This window comes from Apium graveolens, chromosome 2 (assembly GCF_009905375.1).
Source record: "Apium graveolens cultivar Ventura chromosome 2, ASM990537v1, whole genome shotgun sequence".
NCBI classification, from domain to species: Eukaryota; Viridiplantae; Streptophyta; class Magnoliopsida; order Apiales; family Apiaceae; genus Apium; species Apium graveolens.
Genome location: NC_133648.1, coordinates 198,376,837 through 198,401,829, shown reverse-complemented (window position 1 = coordinate 198,401,829; position 24,993 = coordinate 198,376,837). Strand labels below are relative to the sequence as shown.

At 34.2% G+C, this 24,993-nt stretch overlaps 2 protein-coding genes across 2 annotated transcripts; one reads left to right on the top strand and one right to left on the bottom strand.

Annotated features, from left to right (window-relative positions):
• Positions 1–15,508: 15,508 nt before the first annotated feature.
• On the top strand, positions 15,509–20,492 carry LOC141708054 (transcription factor E2FB-like). The gene is made up of 14 exons (XM_074511524.1): positions 15,509–15,891; positions 17,068–17,242; positions 17,430–17,489; positions 17,682–17,767; positions 17,836–17,924; positions 18,024–18,078; positions 18,504–18,556; positions 18,645–18,695; positions 18,829–18,877; positions 19,016–19,081; positions 19,161–19,237; positions 19,370–19,595; positions 19,780–19,846; positions 19,946–20,492. The coding sequence occupies exons 1-14, from the start codon at positions 15,760–15,762 to the stop codon at positions 20,065–20,067; spliced, it is 1,308 nt and encodes a 435-aa protein (XP_074367625.1). The 5' UTR covers positions 15,509–15,759; the 3' UTR covers positions 20,068–20,492.
• Positions 20,493–20,719: 227 nt separating this feature from the next.
• Positions 20,720–24,682, bottom strand: LOC141708053 (uncharacterized). Its single transcript, XM_074511522.1, has 3 exons — positions 24,371–24,682; positions 21,315–21,506; positions 20,720–21,223 (listed from the first exon to the last, which is right to left on the bottom strand). The coding sequence occupies exons 1-3, from the start codon at positions 24,602–24,604 to the stop codon at positions 21,065–21,067; spliced, it is 585 nt and encodes a 194-aa protein (XP_074367623.1). The 5' UTR covers positions 24,605–24,682; the 3' UTR covers positions 20,720–21,064.
• Positions 24,683–24,993: the final 311 nt, after the last annotated feature.

Genomic DNA, 24,993 nt, shown 5'->3' with positions numbered 1-24,993 from the left:
ATTGAGTTTCTAGACTTTATCAACTATGGTGGAAGAATCAACTTATCAAGCTTGCACAGAACTAATCTAAGGAAAGAGTGGTCATTCATCTTTGATTCAGTGGTGAGAGCCTTCACATGCAGGAAGACAGGATATGACAAAATTTCAAGTATGGTGCAAAAGTTGGTGTATTCAATTTCCCACAACAGACACTTGAATGTTGGTTTGTTGATCCTGGAAGAACTTGCAACCAGGCTAACTATGCCCCTGTCAGCTAGAGGTAAGGAAATTTTCTTCCCTAGATTTATTATGTCCACTTTAAATAATAAAGTAGTAGACATACACCTATTGAATGGTATAAATAGTACTAAAATAGGCAATTGTAAGCAAGTATCCAAAATAATATTTGGCTCACTTACTACAAAGAATAAGGAAAATGTAAGTCTGAAAATCACTCCATTTATGTTGGAGAGGTTTAGGACTTACCCCTAGCCTGTGCCTGATATGAGATCTAACATACAATCTAGCACCGGTATGATCCCTGCAACCATTCTTTCAAAACCTTTAGAAGCTAGGCAACCAACCACCTCATCTTCTCAAAAGGATGAGGTGAGTAAAAAAAAGAGAAAGGGGGTAACCTTAACTGTTATAACTAAGAGTGGTGAGGATATACCTGAAAAAGAGTCACCTTTGGTCAAGAGAACCAAAAGGAGTAAGAAAACTGAGCTGACCATTCAAGCCACCTCTGCATCCTCCAAACATGATGTAGTTGTAAAAGCAACCAGTAGTGAGTCTACACAGCCTGCATAAGAAGCAATTTAAGTGTATGATAGGAGAAATAAGGAAGGCACACACTGTGCGGACACATCTCTTGAAGCTCCATCATCCATTCAGGGGGAGCTGCCAACACTCACAACACTCATAATTGAGCTTCCAACACTCACAACTTGAATCCACTTCTCAAGTGCAACAAAAATCAAGTGACTTTGTTCTAGAAACCTTGCTTACCACCCAGACACCTCATTTAGATGGTGAGAGGCTACTAGCTGGGGTATACCTTGATGACACGATCATAAACATGGGGGATTCATCAGTTTTCACTGAAGACCCCATGAAAACTCAAAATGCACCTTCATGTGCCAATCAATCTTCACAAACTGTAAGGTTTGAGGGTAGTACTCCTGAGGGGGAGCTACCTAAATCCTCTCCAATTCAATTGGAGGTTCCTCATGTAGGGACAACTCCCCTCAAAACCCTAGCAGAAATTGCCTTGGCAGTTGATGCTAAGAGTACAATTGCCAATGATCTTGTCATAGGGGAGGCAAGTATAGCACATTCAGGTGCCAGTGTGTTGCAAGACACACAAGGGTTTGAGACTGTGTACATGGAAGTAGCCCAGTCAAATCCCCTCCAATTCAATTGGAGGTTCCCACACTTAGTGAGGAACAACAACTAGCCATAACCACAGAGCAATCTGTGAGTAAAATTGTGACTCAAGTCACAGGTGTTTCTAAACCCTCTACCTCACAACCTCAACAACCTCACATTCTTTCTCAGCGGCTGCAAAAATCTGGCTCTCAAACAACTTCTGTAGATGATCTACTAGTAGAGAAGATTTCTAGACTGACCAACATATCTCATCATCTACTCACTTCTGATATGAACAATCAAGACTATCAGGCCATCATGCTCACCTACAATGAAGATGTTAAAAAATAGAAGGAGAAGATTGTGAATGATGAAGAACAAGATGGTAATGTGGATGCATGGCTATCACAATATTTTGTGTTAGAGATGGATCAAGTATTGGCCAGATTCAGGGAAGAGTATGTTATAATCCTTGGAAGCAATGTAAAGGCTTTGACTCCACAAGAGGTATATGATGTAGTCACATAAGTGCACAAAGCTCAGCTCAAGGCTTTTCATCTTTTTGGTAAAGCTCTTGAAGTCAAATTGACTGGTCATGAAGACAGAATCAGGAAGATGGTAAGGGAAATGATGGATGAAATCATTCCCTCTCAAAATGAGATCAAAAATCAATTCAAAACCTTCTCAGAACAAATGTCTAGGTTTGATCTCAGTGGGGTTGATAAAAGCATAACTCAACTCAAGGATTCTTTTATAGCCTTGCACAATTAAGTTCAAAATCATATCACTAAATCTAATGACACAAGGTTGAAGTTGGATAAGATGGACACTGAAAGATACGCTCCTTCTCCTTTGGTCATGGATGATATTCAGAAATTTGTGCAAGCTACATTTGGATCATCTACTGCTATCTCTACATCAGGCTCTCATCAACCTGCATCTACTTCAACAAATTTACAGATTCAATCTCTACAAGGCCAAGTCTCAACACTGCAAGACTCCAACTCTTCTCTCACTGCACAAGTTCAGGCCTTGACATCTCTTGTCAAGAGTCAACAAACAGATATCTAGACCCTGGTGGACTCCCATAAGCATCTTCAAATGCAGAATTCTATAGCTTTGGGAGCCATCATGGGCAAACTCAACATACCACTGTCTTCTCTACCTGAACAGGTAAGGCCTGAAATCTCTACTCCCCTCCTCATGCCTACCAACAAGACTAAGGGGGATATAGAGGCTATATTGGCACAATCAAGGTCATCTCAACAACAATTCCAGGGTGCTGAAAAGAAATTATCTAAAGAAGTTGATCTTGGCATGGAGAGACTTATTAGGGCTGCTAAAGGACCTAGTCTGAGCAGAGAGTTTGATGAACTACTCAAAGCCTTAAAAGCTTCTCTCAACAACAATCACTTCACATACAAAAAGACCCTGTACAAGACAATTAATTTCATAAGAGTGATCATGGTCAATCAGGACAACCTGTTGCAAAAGAAGATAATGATCAATGCAAATGACTCAGGGACAGACAAATGTATGCAGGTGTCCCTCAATTACCTTGACTCAAAGAGGGCATCTGAGTTGGATATCTTCATCAACAAAGTCAAAGTTATAACTCATGAAGATACCTTGTTATTAACTGAATTGAGAAATGCTCAAGTGCCTGCTTTTCCTGAAGCATATCTACAGCCAAGCAAGGGTATATCATACATCTGTCCAAACACCAAACAATTCAAACATTTTCAGATCCCCAAACAGTATGTCATGAGTAACAAGAAGCTTATCATGATACTAGAAACTGGTTTAAAAACCAAGAAGAACAAGAACAATGATGATATGGAAATGATAAAGCTACTGAGGAGATATCTGGATAATGCAGAAGCCAACTTGCCCAAAACACAAATCAACAAGGATGATTTGGATGATGATGAGCAGAAGAAAGATGATCAAAATCCTTCTGGCTCAAATCCAAGTCAATCCAGTAAGCCATCTGGCAGCAAGGGTGGAGAGAAGAAGAAAGAGGATGACAAGAAAGATGAAGAAAAGAAGAGAAGGGGTGAGAGGAGCAAGAAGCTTCATGATGGCTCATAACCACACCAATCCTTAAAAATCCTAACACAACTAGCTCAACTTACAACATCAACTATCTCAAACATCAAACCACCTCAAACCTCAAAGCCAAAATTTCTGTACAAACAAACAGCCAACTTCTTCCTAAAAATTCTAATCACCACAAGCCAGAAAAATCTCAAGAAAATGACAACCCTACCTTTAGCCAAACCCTCACTAAAAATCAAGCACAAATCTATTGGGAGAAAGCCTAAGAAAGTTAAGCCTACAAAGAAAGAAGAATCATTGAAAGGGGTATCTTGAACTATTTTAAGGAGTCTGACTTTCTACCTCTAAATTAGTGCACCTCAGATGAAGATTATTTCCAACATCTAGCTGAAGAAATAGTTAGAGTCTGGGTTGTTTCCATGAGAGAAGTTAGAATTTATTTTGAAGATGGGTCCTTCACTTTTCTTGGCAATGACTTAATAGATTCTCTGTCACCAACATAAATTAAAAGAGTGATAAGTTTGCTAAAGGACAAGGATATTGCTACAAGGGAATGGAGATCAGTTCTAGCTGAATGGTTGATTGAAAGGGAGGAAACTAAGAAAAGAAATGAGGCTGAAGCTGAAGAGAGAAGGAGGAAGTATGATGAAAAAATAGAGATGTATATAAAAAGATTAGAAGAGAAAAAGGCCAAAGGAATGAGCAAAATCTCTAAAGATGGGAAATTTCTAAACATTAAAGCTGGTGGATTCTTAAGGTTTAGAATAGATTTGCTAGACAGTGGTTTTCCCAAGGTAGCAAGACAAAAACTTGTAGAAGCTCTAAGTGGAACACCTATCATAGAAGAACTTGAAATTCTAGATCACTTGCAAAAACTGTCTTTACCTGATACTTGTAACCATTGAACCTTGTAAATCTTATGTTGTACAAAAGTTGTAATTCTATCAAGCTTTATGTATTAATTTTATTTTCCATCATTTTAAACTTGGGGTTAGTCTTGTTAACAGGCATGAATTTATGTTAAGCAATCTTCTCACAAATTGGGGGAGATTGTTGTGCAAGACATGCATGTACCTTAACAAGACTAAGACAATTTGTCAACCCTAAGTAAGTTGTATTATTATCTAAATTTTTATTTTGTATTTGTAACACTTATAGACTGTAAAAATGTTAAAGGAGCAGACATGAGTCTTTTTCTATAAACAGTGTCAAGCCTAAGAATTCTATCTGGAAGAAGATCAAGAAGATCATGCCTCAGAAGAATTATGAAGAAGCTTGGAGTTGAATAAATATGTTTTAGGAAAAAAAATTTAATCAAGATCTCTACAAGTCACAGATTTAGTGTTATAGAGAATGCATTCGAGAAGTCCAGAATGACTTATAGAGAACTCAGAATGACTTATAGAGAACTCAGGAAAGCTTTAGAGAACTTAGAGATAACGACAAGCCAAATTGAAGACACGAAGATTGGAGATATCGATAAGTCACTTCTTCACTAGAGAACTCAGATTTATCAACAAGTCAACATTCATTAGAGAACTCTGAGTTATCGATAAGTCAAATTCCACTAGAGAACTCAGAGATATCGATAAGCCAAAATTCACTAGAGAACTCTGAGTTGTCGACAAGTCAAATTTGACTAGAGAACTCTGAGTTATCGATAAGTCAAAGTGAAGATATGAAGACTAGAGATCTCTACAAGCCAAATTCTCTTATAGAGAACTTAAAGACCTCTACAAGTCAAATTTGCTATGGAGTATTAGAGATCTCGATAAGACAATATACTTATCGAGATATCAAGTTCTCTATAGACCAAATGGAAATCTCGAGGTAAAATCTCAAAGTATAAAATTGCAGATCAGTTCAATATCCAAGATTAACAATCAACAAACAATCCAAACAGCTGGATTGACAAGTCTACAAAAAGCAGCTTGAAGGATGTGCAAGATCAATGGTGAAGATTAATTGACAAAGGAAGATCAAGATAATCACAAGATGCTAAAGTTATGCAAAGCCAGAAATAGAAGATATATTTTTCTATAAATGGAAATGACAAGTGACTGTTTACAAAAGCTAATAGCATGTCCTATTGTACACTGTGTAAACCAACAGTTAAATTATAAAGTTAACACGGGTCCTTTAGTCAGTTGTAATAATTTAGATAGAAAATCTTGTAACACTCTCAAGAAGAAGCTAAGCTTTTATCAACAAAGAGCCTAGAAATTTTGTAGCAAAACATTCTTAATTTTAATATAAAATTAAGTGAGTTCTGAAGATCTGTGTTCTTTATTTCTGCATGAAAACATCTTTAATGCAAGATTTAATTTACTTTGTTCAACTATAAAAGATTCAAGAAAATCTCAAAACAGTAAAACACATTCACCCCCTATGTGTGTTATTCATTTCCTAACATTAAATGCTTCAAAGCACTTGTAATATAAATAGAACTAATCAATTAATTACAATATATCTTGTGAAGGTTCAGAACACTTGTAATATATCACAAAAAGGTTCGAGAATACTTGCCTTATCTCGATTTGCTAACGCTTCTCTTGCTTTCGTTCACCGTCTCCTAATCACTGACTATATGTTTCCCCTTTCTATGCCTCGCTTCCTCTGCTAAACGTCACAAGTATCTATCAATACTCTTTCTCACTTTATTTTATTCGTTACAAGCTTCTATCTACCCTTCGTTTCACCCAACTCCGACTTACGGATCTAAAGTTACGATTAAAATAGTCAAATAATGCACATATATGTATATCATACATCAATCGGATCACATATAGCACATAGAACGTAAAATATTCGATACAAATACTTTTTCAAAGAAGATTAGGGTTTTAAATAATTTTTCATATATTTAATACAAATTTTTAAATATTTTTCGGAATTAAAACGGGTTGTTGAATCCTTTATAAACAATTAACAGGGTTCGGATACCCGAATCTGACTTTAAAATCATTTTATAATAATTATCGAGCCTTGAAAATAATTTAAAATAATATTTTAAAGCTCAAAACTATTTTTCAGAATTTTTAAATCAAAATAAATAATTAAATCTAATTAAATAATCAAATAAAACTGATTAATAATTAATTAAATTAATTAATCAATTAATATTTCAATTAATTGTCCAATTAACTAATTAATTATTAACTAAAATTAATTAATTAAATAATTCATATTTATTTTTGAATAAAAAATAATTTTTGGAATTAAAATAATGATTTTTGGAATTTTTAACAATAAAAATCAAATTTTTGAAATTAAAATAAATAGAAAATATGATTTTTATAAAATTTTAAAACAGGAATCCTATTTTTGAAATTTCTGGAAACCTCAAGGACTAAACTTCATCGTTTTCAAAAGTAAAGGGGCCTAACTGCAATTTTACAAACCCTCGCCGGAAAAACGACAGGTTCACCGGAGATTTCGATCGCGGAATCCTCCGGCCACCATCTCTTCTAGATTTGATCTACAAATCACCAGGAATTCAACCATGCAATTACTTTTAAAAAATAACCCCTGAGTTGGCCGGAATAACTCGAAGAAAACTCGTTAGGCGGCGAGTTCTTCTTTTCTCCGGCCAGCTCGATTCCAATATCGTCTGTAGACGAGACCACCACCAATCGATTCCTCTTTTCAAGCTCTACACATCCATACCAACCAATCAGTCTAATAACCCCTATATCAAAAAGCCCTAATTTGAATTGAAAACATTCATACGGGTTATAAAACCTAATTTCATAATTCGAAGATTAAACTTAATTTTGAACATGTTATTGAACTCCAAATGACTATTATGACATACCAAAATGATCATAATCAAATTATCTACAACATGCAAGCATTAAATCACACAAACTACATCAAAATTAAAAATTCATAATTTAATCCAAAATAATTTGAAAATAAATAAAAATATAGAAAAATACCGGTTGATTCTATAGTGAAATAGGTTCTTGAATCTGATAGTACTCTCCAAGACCTTCGATTTGGTTACTCGAACTCCAAAATCGGATATCGATAACGCCTTGAATTTGGGTTTGATTCTCAAGAACTAATATGAATATATTGATTTTCTCTGAAAATTATATATTTTACTCAATGATTATCTGTACAAAATAAAATAAGGTAAAGGCTATTTATATTTACGGAATATTGGTACCCCGTTGGATCATATCGGATATAAAATATAATATTTATTTGATAAAACAGATCCAAATCGGTACCGGTTTTAGGATAATTATCCAAAACTACACATTTTGTAAATACAAACTTGGTCTCAGCGCTTTGGTTACACGAATTACGAGAAGATAATATAATAGTTTAATCAAAATATCCCGTATCTCGAAATTACGGGTTTTATCAATTTACTGAAACGAATATTTTATCGAAAATTTTATGCCGAGACCCGCACATGGAAAAGCGTACTCCGGATCGAAAAAGTTAAAACATGGAAAATGCTAGGAATATTGCAATTCGGTTAGAAAGGAGTTTTCCCGAGACTTCCGGGTTGTAAAAACGTGAAAATGGTTGAAGTCGGTTGGTTCTCGATTATACAAAATAGTTTATAAATACTCGGAAAAATAATTTATTAAATCCATAAATCATTTATAAAATCATATAACAACACAAACATTAATAGAAAAATATCAAAATTATCTACGCTTTATTTTGAACATATAAAAATTAAAATACTCAAATTTTATCACATTTAAATATCCAAACACAGATACCACTTAACAGATAATTCACCGAAAATCCACAAAATAATCACAAAATAGTTATTTATTGATAAAAATAATTACACGATATATCCTGGATATTACAGATGTGGCGCCTACTAGCAACCAATAGATATTTTCTACTTAGTTTTTTTTCATGCAAGTGGTGCCTTCTAGGCCAAAGAACTAATGTAGTGGCGCCTATAGAGAATAAGAGGCACTTTGAACTTAGTTTTTGATCTCATTTCTTCCTTGTTGCTCCTACTAGGTCAAGATCACTTCTAGTAATTATTTTTTAAGCCATACAATAAGGTAGTGGCTTCTACTAGGTAAGAGAGTAGCCTTGGTAACTCTTACTACAAGGTAGTATCCACGTTTACTTAGTTTCTGTAAAGCCTTTTAACCGTTTAGTTGTTCTGTCTTCACGTCTTCTCTCTGAGTCTTTGTATAAACCATATAACCTTCATATCTAGATATGACGCCTAGTACAATGGTCTGGTTCACAAGTGACTAGTTCCGCTCTCAGGTTTTCATACTATAATCTTTACAAACCATTGTTAAGTCTTATATAATAAACAATCAACTTCACGTGGAATCCTTTAGGTCTTCATAATAATCCCGGAAACTGCTTCGAATGCCTTCAACCTTATTTCACCATAGCATGAACATATTAATGAACTTCTAATGGACTTCTGTTGATGACGTTTTCATTGCAGTTGCCCATATCATCATGTATATAACAAATACTCATTCTAAACTGACTCTAGTGGAAGATAGAATTATTTATGAGTCCTTGTTCTATGTTGACTTATCCAAATCAGCATAGTTGAGTTAAATATATAGCATCAATCTTCCTCAACATCAAGTGACATAGTACATGATACCATGCTCACCATCCAAAAAACATAATCAGTTGGTCTAGGAGATGCAATCTGGGGCATATTTTAATGACACTAAAAACATGATGGATTCATCAGTTCTTACTGAAGACATCACGAGGTCTCTTAAATCTCCAATATACATCATTCAAGATGTTTTAAAAGACTTTCCAGAAATGGTCAATGAAGATACTGATGTAACTCATCCCACTACTTTGGACACATCAGTAGACTTCACAGCTATTTAAAAGATGGACTCTCAGAGTTAAGAAATAATTTATCTTGGTCTAGAATCTTCATCTATTCCAGAGGGGCCTAGCTCTAACTTTGACTTCATGTCAAAATGTCTGCAGCCTGTACAACATGACAATACTGTAGGACCTTAAACTGAAACTCAATTGACGGGGTCTTTTTACTATGAGGATCAGTTATAAGGGTTCTAAAAAATGGCTCAACATCTTTTCACTATTGATTCACCAAATGCTGATTATCAAGCAATCCTACTAGAGCACTAGAAGGATATGGAAATTTAAAGTGAAGAGATAACAGATGAAGCTGAACAAGAAGGCAATATGGATGCTTGGCTGAATTTTGACCATAATCTAGAAATGAAGGATGCCCTGTCTAAAATTAGGAAGGAGTATTATTGGTTCTAGGTTCAAATGCCAGTATCACCCACTAAACCCTATGAGATATTAAAATACTCAACAAAATTCAACTTACAATGTCTAAATCTTTTAGGGAGGGGAGTTGAGGTAGAGCTAAGAGATATGAAGAATGATAACATTAATTATATCACCAAGGTCAAAGAATTTTTCTAGGAATATCTACCAAAGCTGAATCATACTGTGAACGAAGGGGAAGAAATCAAAAGAAGAATCAAGGCTTTTGATATTAAACTGGAAACCATGGACAAACACTTCAAAAACTATGATAAATTTATTCCCAAGCTTATTGAACAAATAATTAGTTACAATGTCATATATGAGGTACTCTAGAAGAATCAGTATGGTAATATGCCGCCAACTAAAGTACCTCTCCATCAGATTTTTGAAGTTCGAGTGGCTGCACTCAAGGAACTCTCTATGTCTGCATACTTCTCCAACAAGCTCCATGAGGAGATGGAGTCTCTAGAAATCACTGTGACTGATCTAAAACTTGAAAATACCGTGTTAAAGGAGGGGATGAAAGTCATTAATGAAAAGATAGATGTGTCAGCCACCATTATTAATGATGTGCTCATGAATCAACAATAAATATTCTCTCAGATAATAAAGCATCTCAAAATTCTTGAGGAGGCACCCGTTACAAGAATCACTAACAAGCCTAATGGGGAGAGAAGGATCTGTGGAAGTAACATAGTTATTGGGAGTAGCGAATCAAAGAGTGAGAGCAAAGTAGATGCAAGGAGTGAGAGCAAAGGGAAGAGAAGTGATGGGAAAGGTAGTAGTATAGAAAAAGGAAGAGAAAATGGAAAGCTGAAGATCATAAAAGATGCACTAAAACTAGTCAAGCTACCTGAGGTTGCTATAAAGAATGTTGAAGGAAAGTCAATAATTATACAATCAACTTTTCATCCAGGTAATATGATGCTGAATCCAAAACTAATCAGTCAAGTAGAACCAAAGAGAGATGGAAAACCAGTGATCGTGCAACTTGTAACTTAAGCTAAACTTCAGGAAATAGCTAACTTGAATGGATATTATGATTACACATTTCTTAAGTTTCCAAAAGTCTTGAAGGAAGAAGTCAGAGGAAATCAATTGGAGTACCTCAAACTTTTCAAAAAGAGGGTGAAATACTTTATAGTACGTCCAATGAAGCTAAATGGGATATTCATGAAGAAGTTTGTCATAGTGATAGACAACAATAGCAAAATCTGGCACATCCAATATGACTCCTTTGAATGACTAAATATTTTTGAATTTGATAAAGTTCTCTCTTTAATTGAAAGGGATGGGCCAAAAAACAAGGATCTCTATAATATTTTGCTCAACAATCAGTCACTGAGACTTCAGAAGCCTCTAACAATCCAAAGAATGTGATCTATTAGTCATGTACAAGACCACTAGACATAAAGCGGTTAGCCCTTCCAAAGGACTTAAATCAGAACAACAAAAGATGAGAAGGCCCTACTTACCAACTCTTTATGCATGGATGTAGGAAAATCAAACTTGATCATTCACATGATTGAAGTAATGTAGAAGAAGCCACATTTCAGATCCGTGGAATAATTTGAAGTGACAAGAATGCTGAAGGACTATATCAGTACTGGTGCTAAACATGTCTAAGTGTCAAGGAGTTATAAGGGTGGAATAATCACTTTTGTATATTTTTCTCATGCCAAACTAAATACATTGTACTTAAAATTTATACTGCTTTTACTTACATATCCTTTTATGTATGGTAGGCTTGTTAGTAGACTTGAAAATGTGTCTAAGGGTCTTACTCATAATTTGGGGGAGATTGTTAGGCACATGACATGTTTATACCATCATAACAAGGCTACTCAAGTGACAATGTCACCTTTTACATGGCCAAATGGATTCAACCATTTGAAATAGTGATAGATTTCTTATGTACATATATTGTTTGCCTTCCAAACAGCTCTGAATGCTATAAGAGCTTAGGGATCTCAATGCAGCAGTCTTGCATATAATAGTCATAGATTAAATCAATTTTATAGAAGTTCAATAAAGATTTTTCAAGTAGCAAATTGAAGAAAGAAGACTCTGAAAGGAATATGTCCTAAGTCCAATCATGTATTAGGATTTAGGAATAACTTTTATCTGTTTTGATTTCATTGATATTAATAAAAGACTTGTTTTGTTTTTATTACGGGCTTTATCTATTTAAGTGTTTAAATAAGATATACCATAGTTTAGAGTAAAGCTTTTTATGGATTATGATGAGATCATAATAGTGAGACCTAAAAGATGATAACTCTAAACTTAATTAGTTCCTGGTCGTAGGATTACTAACTGGTAATTAATAATCCGCAGAGATCGGTACATACTATGTTTGCTTCATTATGAAGAATGTCTGTTCTCATAGACATTTGTGTGGTGACACTATAGCTAGTATGTAGGTGCTTATTATAGAATAAGTTCACTGAACATGACTCACCCAGCTGAACAACTGATGGAGTTCACTCACGTGTCAGCAGTTGTTCACATAGTGATAGTTGTACAAGTATCCTTAGACTTGAGGTCATCATAGTCATCTTGTGTACACTGAACTATGCTTTGGTTTAGTTCTTAGTCTTTAGAGACAAATATTAGGGTTCTACTAGGTATAGGAATTTGTACACGAAGATAGTGTATGATCAATAAAGGATCTACCCCTTCTAGTGAAGGAAGCGAATGTTCAAGGCTGATCCACTTATGCTAGTTCAGGAATCTCTGGCCAGAGTGAATGAAATTAGAAAGGAGTTTCTAATTTGCATAGAACTAAGCATAGTAAATGGTAAGCAAGTGATTAAATTAGATAGGCTTGACACGAGATCCATGCCTTGTATTTAATCGGGACATTGTAGGGTATAAGGAGTTTATTGTACGGTAACTATTCACTGAATAGGTTCTTGGTATTCTAAGCAGTGAATTCATATTATCCGGATAGTCGCGATATGCTGAGAAGTATCCCTCACGATGTAGAATGAATGTGATTAATTAATTAATCATATTTAATAAATTAGAGAATTTATATAAATAATGATAAAATAGTTTTATTATTATTTATTTCTACTATCAGCTTAATATTGAACCTACAGGGTCACACCATAAAAAGAGAATGATTTAATGGTGGAGGAATTAATTAATAATGGCTAATAATTATTTATTTGTGAAATAAATAATTAATTGGCAAATTTAATAATTGATTAAATGAGATTTAATTGATTATAAATTAATTAAGAAAAGTTCTTAATATTATTAATTAAGGATTTAATTTTTGGAAATTAAATCAAGAGAGAGAATTATTTCTAAAATGTTTAAAAAAGGATTAATAATTAAAAGGTGTTTTAATTATTAATGAGAATAATAAATGGGATAATAATAATAATATTTATGGGAAAATTTCAGCTGAAAATTTTGCCTGTAAATATACTATTATAAACCCTATTTTGATTCTAACCCAAAAACCCCAAAATTTTATAAAACCTAATTCTCTCCACCTCCTCCTCCTCCTCCTTAACGTCGTTTTCTTGGTGGATACCGGTGGAGTGCTTCACGTTTGAGGAGCAGCTGCTAAAGATCTCCGATCGTTGCTTTTGGATCGCATATTAAAGGTTAGTAATCGATCCCTACATTTTTACCACGATTTATATGCTTTTATTTGGATTTTATGTGTAAAAAGTGTTTTACCATGCCTCCGCTGCGATTAAAATCCAACAGACTCTAGAAGTTAATAAGTTGCAGGAATTCTTTAAGTTCGATATCATGAAGTCTTGAAGAGCTATGAAGTGAAGTCCATCAAAGGCAAACAGTAAAGTCCAGTTCATTGTCATATCGTGAAGTTCAAATTTGGTCTATGTCAAGAAGTCCAAATTTGTTCAATATCGTGAAGTCAAATTCTATACTAAACCGTGAAGTTTAACTATGTGTTATATCTTGAAGACAAGAAAAATGCCATATCGTGAAGTCCAGAGTTATTCTAAATCGAGAAGTCTAAAGTGAACTATATCGTGAAGTCGAGAAAGTCAGAGTTCACGATATCTTTACTCAACCATTTCACAATAAGACAAATACAAATCATTAGGAATGAAAAAACGGAATCACACAGCATGTTATATGTGGAGGTGGTCCATGCACATGTGTAAAATCTACAACTAAACTTGGAGAGAAAGAAAAGAAGAAACACACAACAAAAGACGAGGAGTGTATGAAAGAATAAAGTGGTCCTCAAAAAGCTGCAACATGTAGCCTTGCAGAAACATCTAACTGTAAATGGGGTGTGCATAATTTGTAGTGCGTTATTTTATATATAAAGTGCACATCCCATATTTAGCTTGTGTAACATATAGAAGATTTCATTTGTAATATCTTTTCCCTCTCTGTAAGCTAAACTCAAGAACTTATTTTTGAGAAGAAGCCAAGATTTCAGTTGTAATATAGAGTGCACAGTTTCTTATTTTACATAAAACAAATTGTGTTAAATATTCCCGTGTTCTTGCATATTTATATTTCTACAACTAATTTCATGTTTTAGATATCAAGTTTTAAAAACAAATAGAAAGTTTTGAACTAATCATTCACCCTCTTTACGTAATTTTGAGATCCTTATTTTTTACATTGGTTTCTGGCACAAAATTGTGAGGTTTAATTAGTTTTCAAAACTAAAATCTATTTGCTTATGTATTTTGGATGTCAAAAGTATAATTCAATTTATACACAAAAAATTTTAATTTTAGACATGTCAATGATACTTTTTAATATTAATATTACATAGAGCGCATATGTGTCATATTATATAACATAAATAATTTATATAATATCATAATTTATATAATATCATAAAAAGCATGTACATAATAAGTTGTCTAGATATTACTCATAATATTAAAATTAATAATAAAATCACAATTAGTAGAAAAAGATGAATATTTTATGGTGACTTTTATACCCTTCGAGGACTAAGTGTAAAACATAATTCTAGGTAATGGCCTCGTGACTTGTAGAGCCTGTGTAGCTTTGTAACGCTAAGAGGTGTGCTCCAAAAATGTGGTATTATAGTGATGAGCTCTTTTTCCTAAAATGTCCTTAATGATAAATGGGTAATTTTTTATATAGATGTTTAAGGTTCATATATTGTATTAGGGTTCAGAGACTTGGTGAGCAAGTTTTCAGGTTTGATTTGATTAAGGTAGGAAACAGATGAGTGGTGAGAGTCGTGACGACCACGACCCAAAATCAACTACCTATTAGGTCCATCGAGCAGACCTGAGAATAAGGTTTCATAATGTCACTAAGGTCATGTCCAACATGAAAACAAACACCCACATATTAGTAATTTATTAAATAAAAATAAAATATCTTATCATTGTAATTTATATAACGGATGGATAGATGGGTTTGAATATTTATTTAGTTCACGCACTTTAATTATTTTTTTTCTACTTTTCCCTAAATCTGAACTCATGAAAAAACTAAAGAACCTTCTATTACATAGATTATGTGAAAAATACACCAATAGTTAAATATTTATATTATTCATTTTGAAGATGCAATAAAGAATTAGGATTTGATGCTATCAAATCAAATTGTTTTATGATATTATATTTTATTCATAATTCATGTAAATATATCAAAAACTATCCATGAATGACAATTTCAGGAATATATAAAAAGGATATTATTAATTTTTTAGTGAATAAAATACATAAACATACCACAGAGTCGCAGACAACCAGTTACGGCATTTAATATTACTAAAATCATTTGCAACAAAATGAATAAATTGGTGTTGGCTACGATATAAAAATAAATATCGTATTTCCCTCCACATTTTATATCCGAACCAAATTCCCTCATTCATTCCTGTCTTCCCTCGTTTTCTCCCCTCTCTCTCTCTTACTCTATCTCTCTCCCATCCCTCTCTTTCTCTCCCCAATTCTCCATTTTCAGATCTCACTCCTACCCTTCTTCTCCTCGTTTCTCTTCTCTCCAATCCCCCAATTTTACCTTCCCCTTCAAACCCCCCAAGTTTTGTTGCAAACCTCTCAACCCCTTTTGTCAAATTGAAAATTGAGTATGTCTACTTCTAGAGCTCCAAATCAACCTCCTGAGCAGATTCTTGTTAAGCCCACTTTTGGTGATTACTATAGATTCTCCTCTGTGGGTCATTCTACTCATGAGCCTGATGCTCTTGTTGTTAAGTCTCCTGTAAGTATTGTATGAAAAGATTGCAGCTTTATGGTGTATGCTTGTGTGGGGTTTTGTAGTTGGTTCAATTTTGATGTGATCTGGTCAAGATTAGATTTTATTTTGACCCTTTTGGGTTTTTTACTTGTTGAGGTGTTAAAGGTTTGACTTTTGTGTGTTTTAATGGTGTTTTTAGTCTGGATTGACTTGTTTCTTTGTGTTTTTGTAGTCAGAATGTTTTTGTTAGGAAGCTGTAGAATAAATGTATAGGTGGAATTAAGAAGATTTTATGGACTATTAGTTGTTAATTGTACAGGGTTTGTTGTTTGTCGAAGTGACAATTTGTGGTCTTGTGTGATCTACAGAGTGTTCTAGTTAAAATCTAGTGGGTGATTGATGTACTATTCCTTGGTTAGTCATGACTTAAGCAATGTTTTAACATAATATTATTCCTTGGAATGGATTTGGGGTTTAATCTCGCATTTATATGTTGTAAAAAGCTTACCAATGCCCAAACATGTATGTCAAAGTGATTGGTTGATGAAATTAGCTCTGGGTCATGTAGAATGCTTTATTTATCCTTTTCTTTTATACATTTCATATGAAGTTCAACAATTCGTTTATGAATATCAGGATAGTTGGTTGATAAAATCAGTGTCTTGAGACATATATCCAGTGTTGTTACTGTTTTTCTGCCTAAAATGTCTGAGACAGAGGAAAGGATCAGGATTGTTTTAGCAGTTGTTGCTAAATTGTATAAATAGCAAGATATTATACTTGGTTCCTCACTGACTTAGTTGAAGTGTTTAGGTGCATATTTCTGGTCTCTGAATATACATTTATGATAATTGTAATGGAATGCCTGTGTATTTAGTTTTTTCTTCCATATATAGAACATGTGTGTATTTAGTATCTTGCTTAACTATGCTTCTGCATTAGTAGCTAACACGTGACACATCCCAGCGCGGTTTTAAATTTTATGTATACTCAGTGCTATTATTATTGTATGAAAGAAAACATATATCCGTTTCAGTAATTTCTTCCTGTACATTTAGTTTGTGCCCTTAAATCTAAGTTATCATTTTTTTATAATATGGATTGTGCTTATACTATATACAATTCTGATTTTATTTATCTCCGTCAAAACTTCAGTTTCGTGCTTATTACTGTTTGTTTGTGTAAAAATTGCATTTTTAGCCATTAAAGCGCAGTAATGAAGGGGCAGACTTTGAAGGTGGCTATGTGGGGCGCACCTCCAATCCTAGTTTCCCTCCCCAAACACCCGTGTCAGGGAAAAATGTGAAGGCACGTAAAGTACCAAGGATGGCTAAGTGCAACCAAAGTGGATCGGAAACTCCTGCAGCAAATGTCGGTGAGTATTTTGTTCAGAATACACATTGTCCACTAGTTACATATTTTCTGCCTTTTAACATAAAATTTAATTTAGATGTGTAGATAGCTAAATTAATGTTTCTGGTTGAAATATTTTCTTATACCCTGATATCTACATAGCAGATAATTTGAAGCTAAGAAGTAACTCCTTATTGTCAAACCTGCAGGTTCTCCTCTGGGCAACAATTTCACTCCAGCTGGTCCATGTCGTTATGATAGCTCTCTAGGTGATTGATATCTCCTGCTTCATTCCTTTTTTCCCTTCCAGCTCCCTTTCTCTCCTTCACCCCCCAAAATCTCCTTATTTTTCATTTGTAATCACCAAGGAACTTGGTTTCTTCACCGTTTGACTCTATTTTGTTACCTTGTATATTAATGACGCACAATAAATGATGATATTGTTTTGTTGAATAATTTAGGCCTTTTAACAAAGAAGTTTGTCAATCTGCTAAAGAGTGCAGAAGATGGTATTATTGATTTAAATAATGCTGCAGACACATTGGAGGTGCGTATTCTTATTTTGAAGTCATTTACTATTAAACTCTTTTATTGAAAAGTTAATGCTATATACAGGTGCAAAAGAGGCGTATTTATGATATAACAAATGTTCTAGAAGGAATTGGTCTCATAGAAAAGACAGTGAAGAACAGAATACAATGGAAGTATGTATATTCAGCAATCTCTTTAATGAATGCACATTCCATTTTTTTGGTTGTGTGCTACTTTTCTTTTACTTAAACAAAAAATTGATTGGTAACTAGGGGACTTGATTCTGCAAGGCCTGGGGTTGCTGATGAGAGCACAGATACCTTACAGGTATGCTCTAATTTTTTATTTGTTGGTAATCCCTAAATTTGATCTAGCTAGATAAGCGAGAACTTAGGAATATGTGTCTTCCTATATAGTTGTTTCTTACTGATTTAGCATCATTCTTTGTCGAATATGTAACCATAAGGTTTTCAACCCTTCAGCTCTGTGGTATTCTCGTGTGTGTCCTTACATGAGATGCAGAAGCTCTGTTATTGAGCCCAAACAATTTCATTGAATTGTTCTAATCATGAATTCGTGATATGTTCTAAATTATCTTTCTTGTGTATGGAGAATAAACTTCGGTAACTGTTCTTGTAATCTAAATATTTTAATTGTTAAAGCATACATTAATAATAAGTATTTTATTTGTAAAAGTGGAAGAGGTATATGGGATGAAACATTTGTTCTCAAGGTCATTTTTCCTTCTGCAGGAAGACGTTGAAAATTTTTCAATGGAGGAGATTAGATTAGATGAAAAAATAAGGTGCGTTTCATGTTTAAAAAGCTAGCAATACGTGTTTATCTGTACAAATTTACTTTTCTGATACTCATATATTGTTGCTCTATCACAGAGAAATGCAAGAAAGGTTGAGAGATTTAAGTGAAGATGAAAATAATCAGAGGTAGCCTTCGATTGCACAGCCTCACATAGATATTTAAGCATACAGTAATTAGTTATCAAGTGGCCTGCATAACACCATTTGGATGCATAGTGTGATTGATTCATTCCTATTGTTTCCCATTCTTACTTTTTAGGTGGCTTTTTGTAACCGAAGAAGATATAAAGTCCTTGCCTTGCTTTCAGGTGATATGCAAAGTAGTACTTACAATTTTATTTTGGTGGCTAAATGGTTGCATGCCGGAAGAGGCATTTTCCGTATCATATATTATTTGACCTCGTATCATTACTAAAGTATGTTATTTGCTCTTTCCTTCTATCTAGAATGAAACCTTGATAGCAATTAAAGCTCCACATGGCTCCACTCTAGAAGTACCAGATCCTGATGAGGTAAATTTTGCAAGCGTGTGTTTTTTGTGTATACAAGTCCAAATAGTATTAAATGGAAGTTTTTTTCCTTTCTTACCAGGCCGTCGACTATCCTCAGAGGAGATATCGAGTTGTCTTGAGAAGTACCATGGGTCCTATAGATGTCTATCTTGTCAGGTACTTCCTTGACCGCAAGTCAATTCCACCAATCAGACTGTTTCTTTTGAGTATATTGTCTTGTCTAACCTTTATCTTTTTCCACTGGCAATCATATACATCTTTCCTTACAATAACTTTAATATATTATAGTCAATTTGAGGAAAAGTTTGAGGAAATTAATGGTGCTGAGGTGCCTCTGAGTATTCCTCCAGCATCAATGGTGGCTACAGAGTGTCAAGCTACAACTGTCACACCTGAGGCAAGCAGAGAAAATGCGACTGATATGCAAGGACAAGAGACTGGTACTATATGCCCAACTGAAAATGAATCTCAGGACATTGTAAATGGTATTATGAAGATAGTTCCAGATGTTAATGTAAGTCGGTACTCCTATATTCTTTGGTCATTCTTGTCTACGTCATCACCGATATTTAACACATTAAACTATATTCATGTTAATTTGTCTATTTTAGAATTTGTAAAAGCACAGACAAGCTAATTTCTGGTCATAGACTATAGTAATATCCCAACTTTTAAATTGTCTCTATTGGCCTTGGCAGAATGATGCCGATTACTGGCTTTCAACAGATGCTGAAGTTAGCATCACTGACATGTGGAGAATAGAGTGTATCCTTCTTTGAGTTATTAAATTTATTTTTCTTTAATTGCTTCATTTGGTCCTGGTTTTCTAAAATAAAGAGTAACTTCCTTTATTCCCAAAAATAGCTGGGGTTGAATGGAATGACTTGGAGCCACTTCACGAAGACTTTTTGATGGCTAGTGTCAGCACGCCTCCACCTTCGAGGCCTGATGAATTGCCTTCTTCCCCCAACACTACTGGGAGATGAACTTATTACTGCAACTAAATTAAAGATATCCAACTTGGAATTTTGTAAGAATATGATATGATCAGTCTTTGCCGAATAACCCGATTCAATCCTTAAGCAAATTGCATCTTCAAGGAGTTATCTGCAAATTGACGTGAAGAAAGTCAAATGTAGCAAACCAGGGTTGATGAACAGCGCAGCTGGTTCACTGTACATATAGAATTGCAAATGACGCCTTTTAGTGAGAAACCCAAATTGATCTTTAATCCATAGTTTCTGTATATTAGTATGAATCACCAAGAGAGTTTATGATTAGGTAAGAGGTTAGTTTTTAGACCTATTGCATAATTATGTTATGTGTTAATTGTCTGATGATAATTTGTCCCTTGCGATTGTTGATATTGCACGATTCTTTCCGAGCAGTGCATCCAGATACTACTATTGAATGATGGTTGCAATGGGTATTTTTAGGCAGTCATCAGGTTATTGATTATGTCTAAATTCCCTCGGCAAACAATGGACTGCATATAAAATCTCTGACAATTCAATTTCCTAATTATTAATAGATTTTGTGGAGCAAGCTTGTGAGATGAAGAGCCCCTGACCTTTTTTTATTCCTGGTGGTCTTTCAAAGTAAAGAAATGTAGTCTCACCAAATTCTTAAAGAGTATCATCCATAAAATAAAAAACTGTTTAACATTAAATATAACAAGCATGATAATTTAACACATCAACAAAAGCTAGGCAGTTGTAGCCAAAATTCTGCAAAATACTCCCAGTTTATAAGATGTGAGCACATGCAAAATTCTACATTTCCAATGAAGTACTTCCAGCATAGTGTACCCGCCAGGACTAAAACAAGAGTGTGTATGTTGTAGACCTTAATAATGTTTTTTGTTCATCACATATACACTCGAGTAAATGCTGGAGCTAAAAAGGTGCACCGTAAAGTTTAGACAACAGGAATGTACCATATATACATAATACATGTGGAGTGTTGATGACGATATCTAGAAAGTTAGTCTCCTTTTTTTACTTTCTTTCCAATCCAGTTAGCAACAATAGGAGTCAGGGCTACGGTAGGAGGAAATCTTATTGGAGATGCAGCTTTATGTGCAGCGTAAGCCAACGCGAAAGTCCCAACTTTCTGGCCCGTTTCATTTGTTGCAATTCCCAGCTGAAAACAATGCATTTCGGTATTTGAAGTCACAATTTTTTTCTTGTATGAAAGTTAAATAGTTACATGGAATGGGTTCATATAGACTTACCTTCTGTAGTAATGCTTGGACATCAACGCCAGCACCAATCAGTACGTAACAGAGTGAGAAAGATATCAAGGAGAGAGTGATGGAGGTGGCAAGATATGCTCCTCCATATTTTGCTAAAAGATCCTTTGCTTGATCTCCTTTGGATTTCTTTGCTTCATTGTTTTCATTTTCATTCTCCTTTGAGCTGAATATCTGTCATGAACTATCTATTAGTAATAAAGAACCAAGTTTCAACTGTACCCATTACATCCTCTAGTGTAGGATCCCGGCGTAGAGAAATTACATGACAATGCATTTACACTCTTTGATCCATTATCTTAGCACAGATTTTGAACCCAAACTCAAAAGTGTACTTCTACACTACTTTTTTTTTTGTGTAAAAACCTACTCCAACTCCACTTCAAAACTTGCACTCTTTTGGTGTTGACATTAAGATGTTATCACTTAGAGAGAATGAAATGAAAATTTACAAACAAATTTTAAGGAGAAAGAAAGGATGTAGTAGAGAGTTGTTTGTAGGGTTAATGAAGGAGGATATAAAAGCATTCCTTTCCAAATAGTGGGTTAGAGTTCTACTTTATATAGATAGGAAAGGAATGGAAGAGAGGATATGAATTATAAATATATCCCCAATTTCATTTTATCCAAGTGAAAACAACCTAAAAGTTACACCAAATTTGCTGCAATGTTATAATTTGGGTAATTAGGATTCTTTTTGCGAAGTAGGCTACAAATTCAATGCATTATATTTTTGAAATATATACGAGGTAGGGTGGAGTGATGATTTATATTCATGACCCTTGGTTATGAGGGGAAGAGGAAAGAGACTTGCCATTAGGCTATAAGGAATCCTGTTCAGACTTTACCTGGTTTTGTTTGATTCATGAGATTTGACCCCGTTAAATGGGAATGAGATTCTAATACATTGTTGCATTGAAGTCTTATTTCCAATTTCCATGAACTGAATTTAAATCCCATGATCCAAACATCACCTTGTTGTATTCAGTAATCATTATTTTGTTATGTTAGATTTTTTGCCTGTGAAAGATTTTGGAAGAGAAAGTTACTTCAGATGATCAGTCAAACTTTTTGTTGATTTTTGGAAACACCAAAGCACTAATGTAATAAGAATAAAATACAGAATATTCGAAGTATTAACACAATTGCTAAAACTCGCAAATATAGTGCAACAATTCCCAAAATGGCTAACAGAAGAAAGGTGAAAGGAATTAGTGAATTACTTAAATCTGCATAGGGTATCCACAAATTTATTGTTAGAGATAGTCTTTGTTAAACTTGATTCATAATTATTTAAGGTAATACAAACTAGATACAGTAGTAAAGAACACAAACTTATAGATTTAGGTGTTCAAGCAGAAGTTATGAAATAGAGTAACAGAATAACATAAGAACAAAACAATGATTGCCAAAAAGGGAAAAAAGGTAATGACTGAAAATGCAGCAGATGATTTAGCAATAAAAAATAAAATTGCTGCAGATAATGTTTGAAATTCTTAAAAAGGACTGATTTATGAGCAAGGTTAAGTGCTGAGGGATTCTGATTTGTACCCTTAACCTTGTTTTTAAAATAGATTTTTTTTTATCATAAGAATCTAAATCTCATTGATGTAGAAGAAGGGTATTAGCTAGGATACGAGTTAAGAATTCAATCATATCTACCATTTTTTAAGGTACAATTTGGCCTCTCAAACAAATAACTGCAGTTGTGCTCCAATCAACAATTATGAATATTGCAAGTGCAATTTAATTCTCCCCTCAGTGATTCACTCTACATAGGGCTGTAAGCTCGCGGAGTGAACTTAAATCTGCTAGTTAAACACATATTAAATTGTTTGTTGAGATTTGACTATTTGAGCACTATTCAACAGACTCTCTTTGTTTAAAAATACTAACACTCATTTTCTGATACTCAATACAGCCCCTAAAACTCTGGAGAACGATTCTTCTTATATGGTACTGTATTCGTTACGGGGGGGGGGGGGTATCGGGGTTAATAGAAATGGGAATGAGACGGTATCCCAAGGGGTAAGTAGGGAATGATTTACCCATTTAATGGGAACGAAGGGGTCATTTGTTTTGCTCTTAATCCTTCTTAATGGAGCTATCTTATTGGCTAAGATTGTTTGTACTTTATTTTTCTCTTCTTAATGGTTAAAGTTCTTCTTAATCGTCCAAATTCAAAACCTTAGCTTAAGAGTTAAGATGTATTGCTGCCGATAACAACAGTAGATAGACCCATCCATTCCTTTAAAAAGCAAACAAAAAATAAGCTGCAGGGTAGCCAAAACCAACAGCGTAGCTAACAGGCGTCATGATTATTTAATTTTATTGAAGGCTTGTTATCACATTATATTATGTGTTCATGCATGTAGTAAAATGCATTGTATGCTTTTTATAATGCCAAAGCGATTATAATAAAATAAATTATCTAATCTATGCCAGAGAAGCCTAACAGAAAGATGAGACATATAAAATTATTCATATAACTTCAAATTTTTACATATAATTTGATTCATTAATAAAATATTATTATATTTAAAAGGAATATCAGTTTAATAGATTATAAAACTACTTTGCCGGAATAACAATATTTATTGATAAATGCAAAATAGCAAATCGATATCATTCAGATATGTAAGTAATTTATTTACCAAACAGTATTTATCGTTCAGAATTCAGATAACTAATCATTTAGAAAATTTTAATCATTGAGATAGGTATGATAGATTTAAATGACCCTGAAGTTCCCATTCCTATTCACCAAATTGTTAATCCAAATACTAATACATGGGTTTGAGGTTCCGTTAACCGGACTCATTGACCATGAACCAAACAACCTCTGTAATTGCAAAAAGGGGATATAGGGATAAATTGGTACTGTCCTCTTAAGTAAAATATCCAACCTAGGTATTTGTACAACCCAATTCAAGTTTAGTGGTCCTACTTATATTAGCTTACTTTCTAACTGAACTAAGCACAAGCTTGAAAAGACGAAAGTTGCATACAACTAATAAAAATTGAGGGAGGGGGGTTACCTTCCAGAGACCAGCTTCAAGGCCATACTTTTGAGTAACCTCGTCTGGAGAACTCACTTGCTCTGTTTTCTCTTTAATAGCTCTTACCCTGGTTGAGTATTGATGATGATGATGATTCTGATTTGGGTTGTTGCTTATTTTATTGTATTTGCAGATTCCGTTGTTAAGTTGACAGTGGCTCAACAAACTAGTCGACAAAATGGTATTGTGTGTAAAACTTGTGGTTGTGGCCATTGTTAGGTTTGTTCAAGTAGATTTCAGGATGAGATTGTAAATAAGGCAACAACAATAAATAAACTCTTGTTTCTCAAGTCTTAACCAACAATATATAGGATGATGATGATGATATATGTGTCTCTTGTGTGTAGAACCGCTCTTTCGGGACCGGTTCGTCCGGAAACCGTAAAATATTCGGCCCGAATAGTGTCGGTTCAAACCCGCACAACCCGCCAAAAGAAGCGAACTGAATACGAATTTAGTTTTAAAAAATCGGGACCGACACTAACCCGCACGAGCCCGCACAAGCGAAGCCCGCACGAGCCGCACACATTATGCAGACCGCACAGGCCCGGACAATACAAAGTGATGCGTTTGAAGTTTTCATGTAAGTTTTTACTTTATTT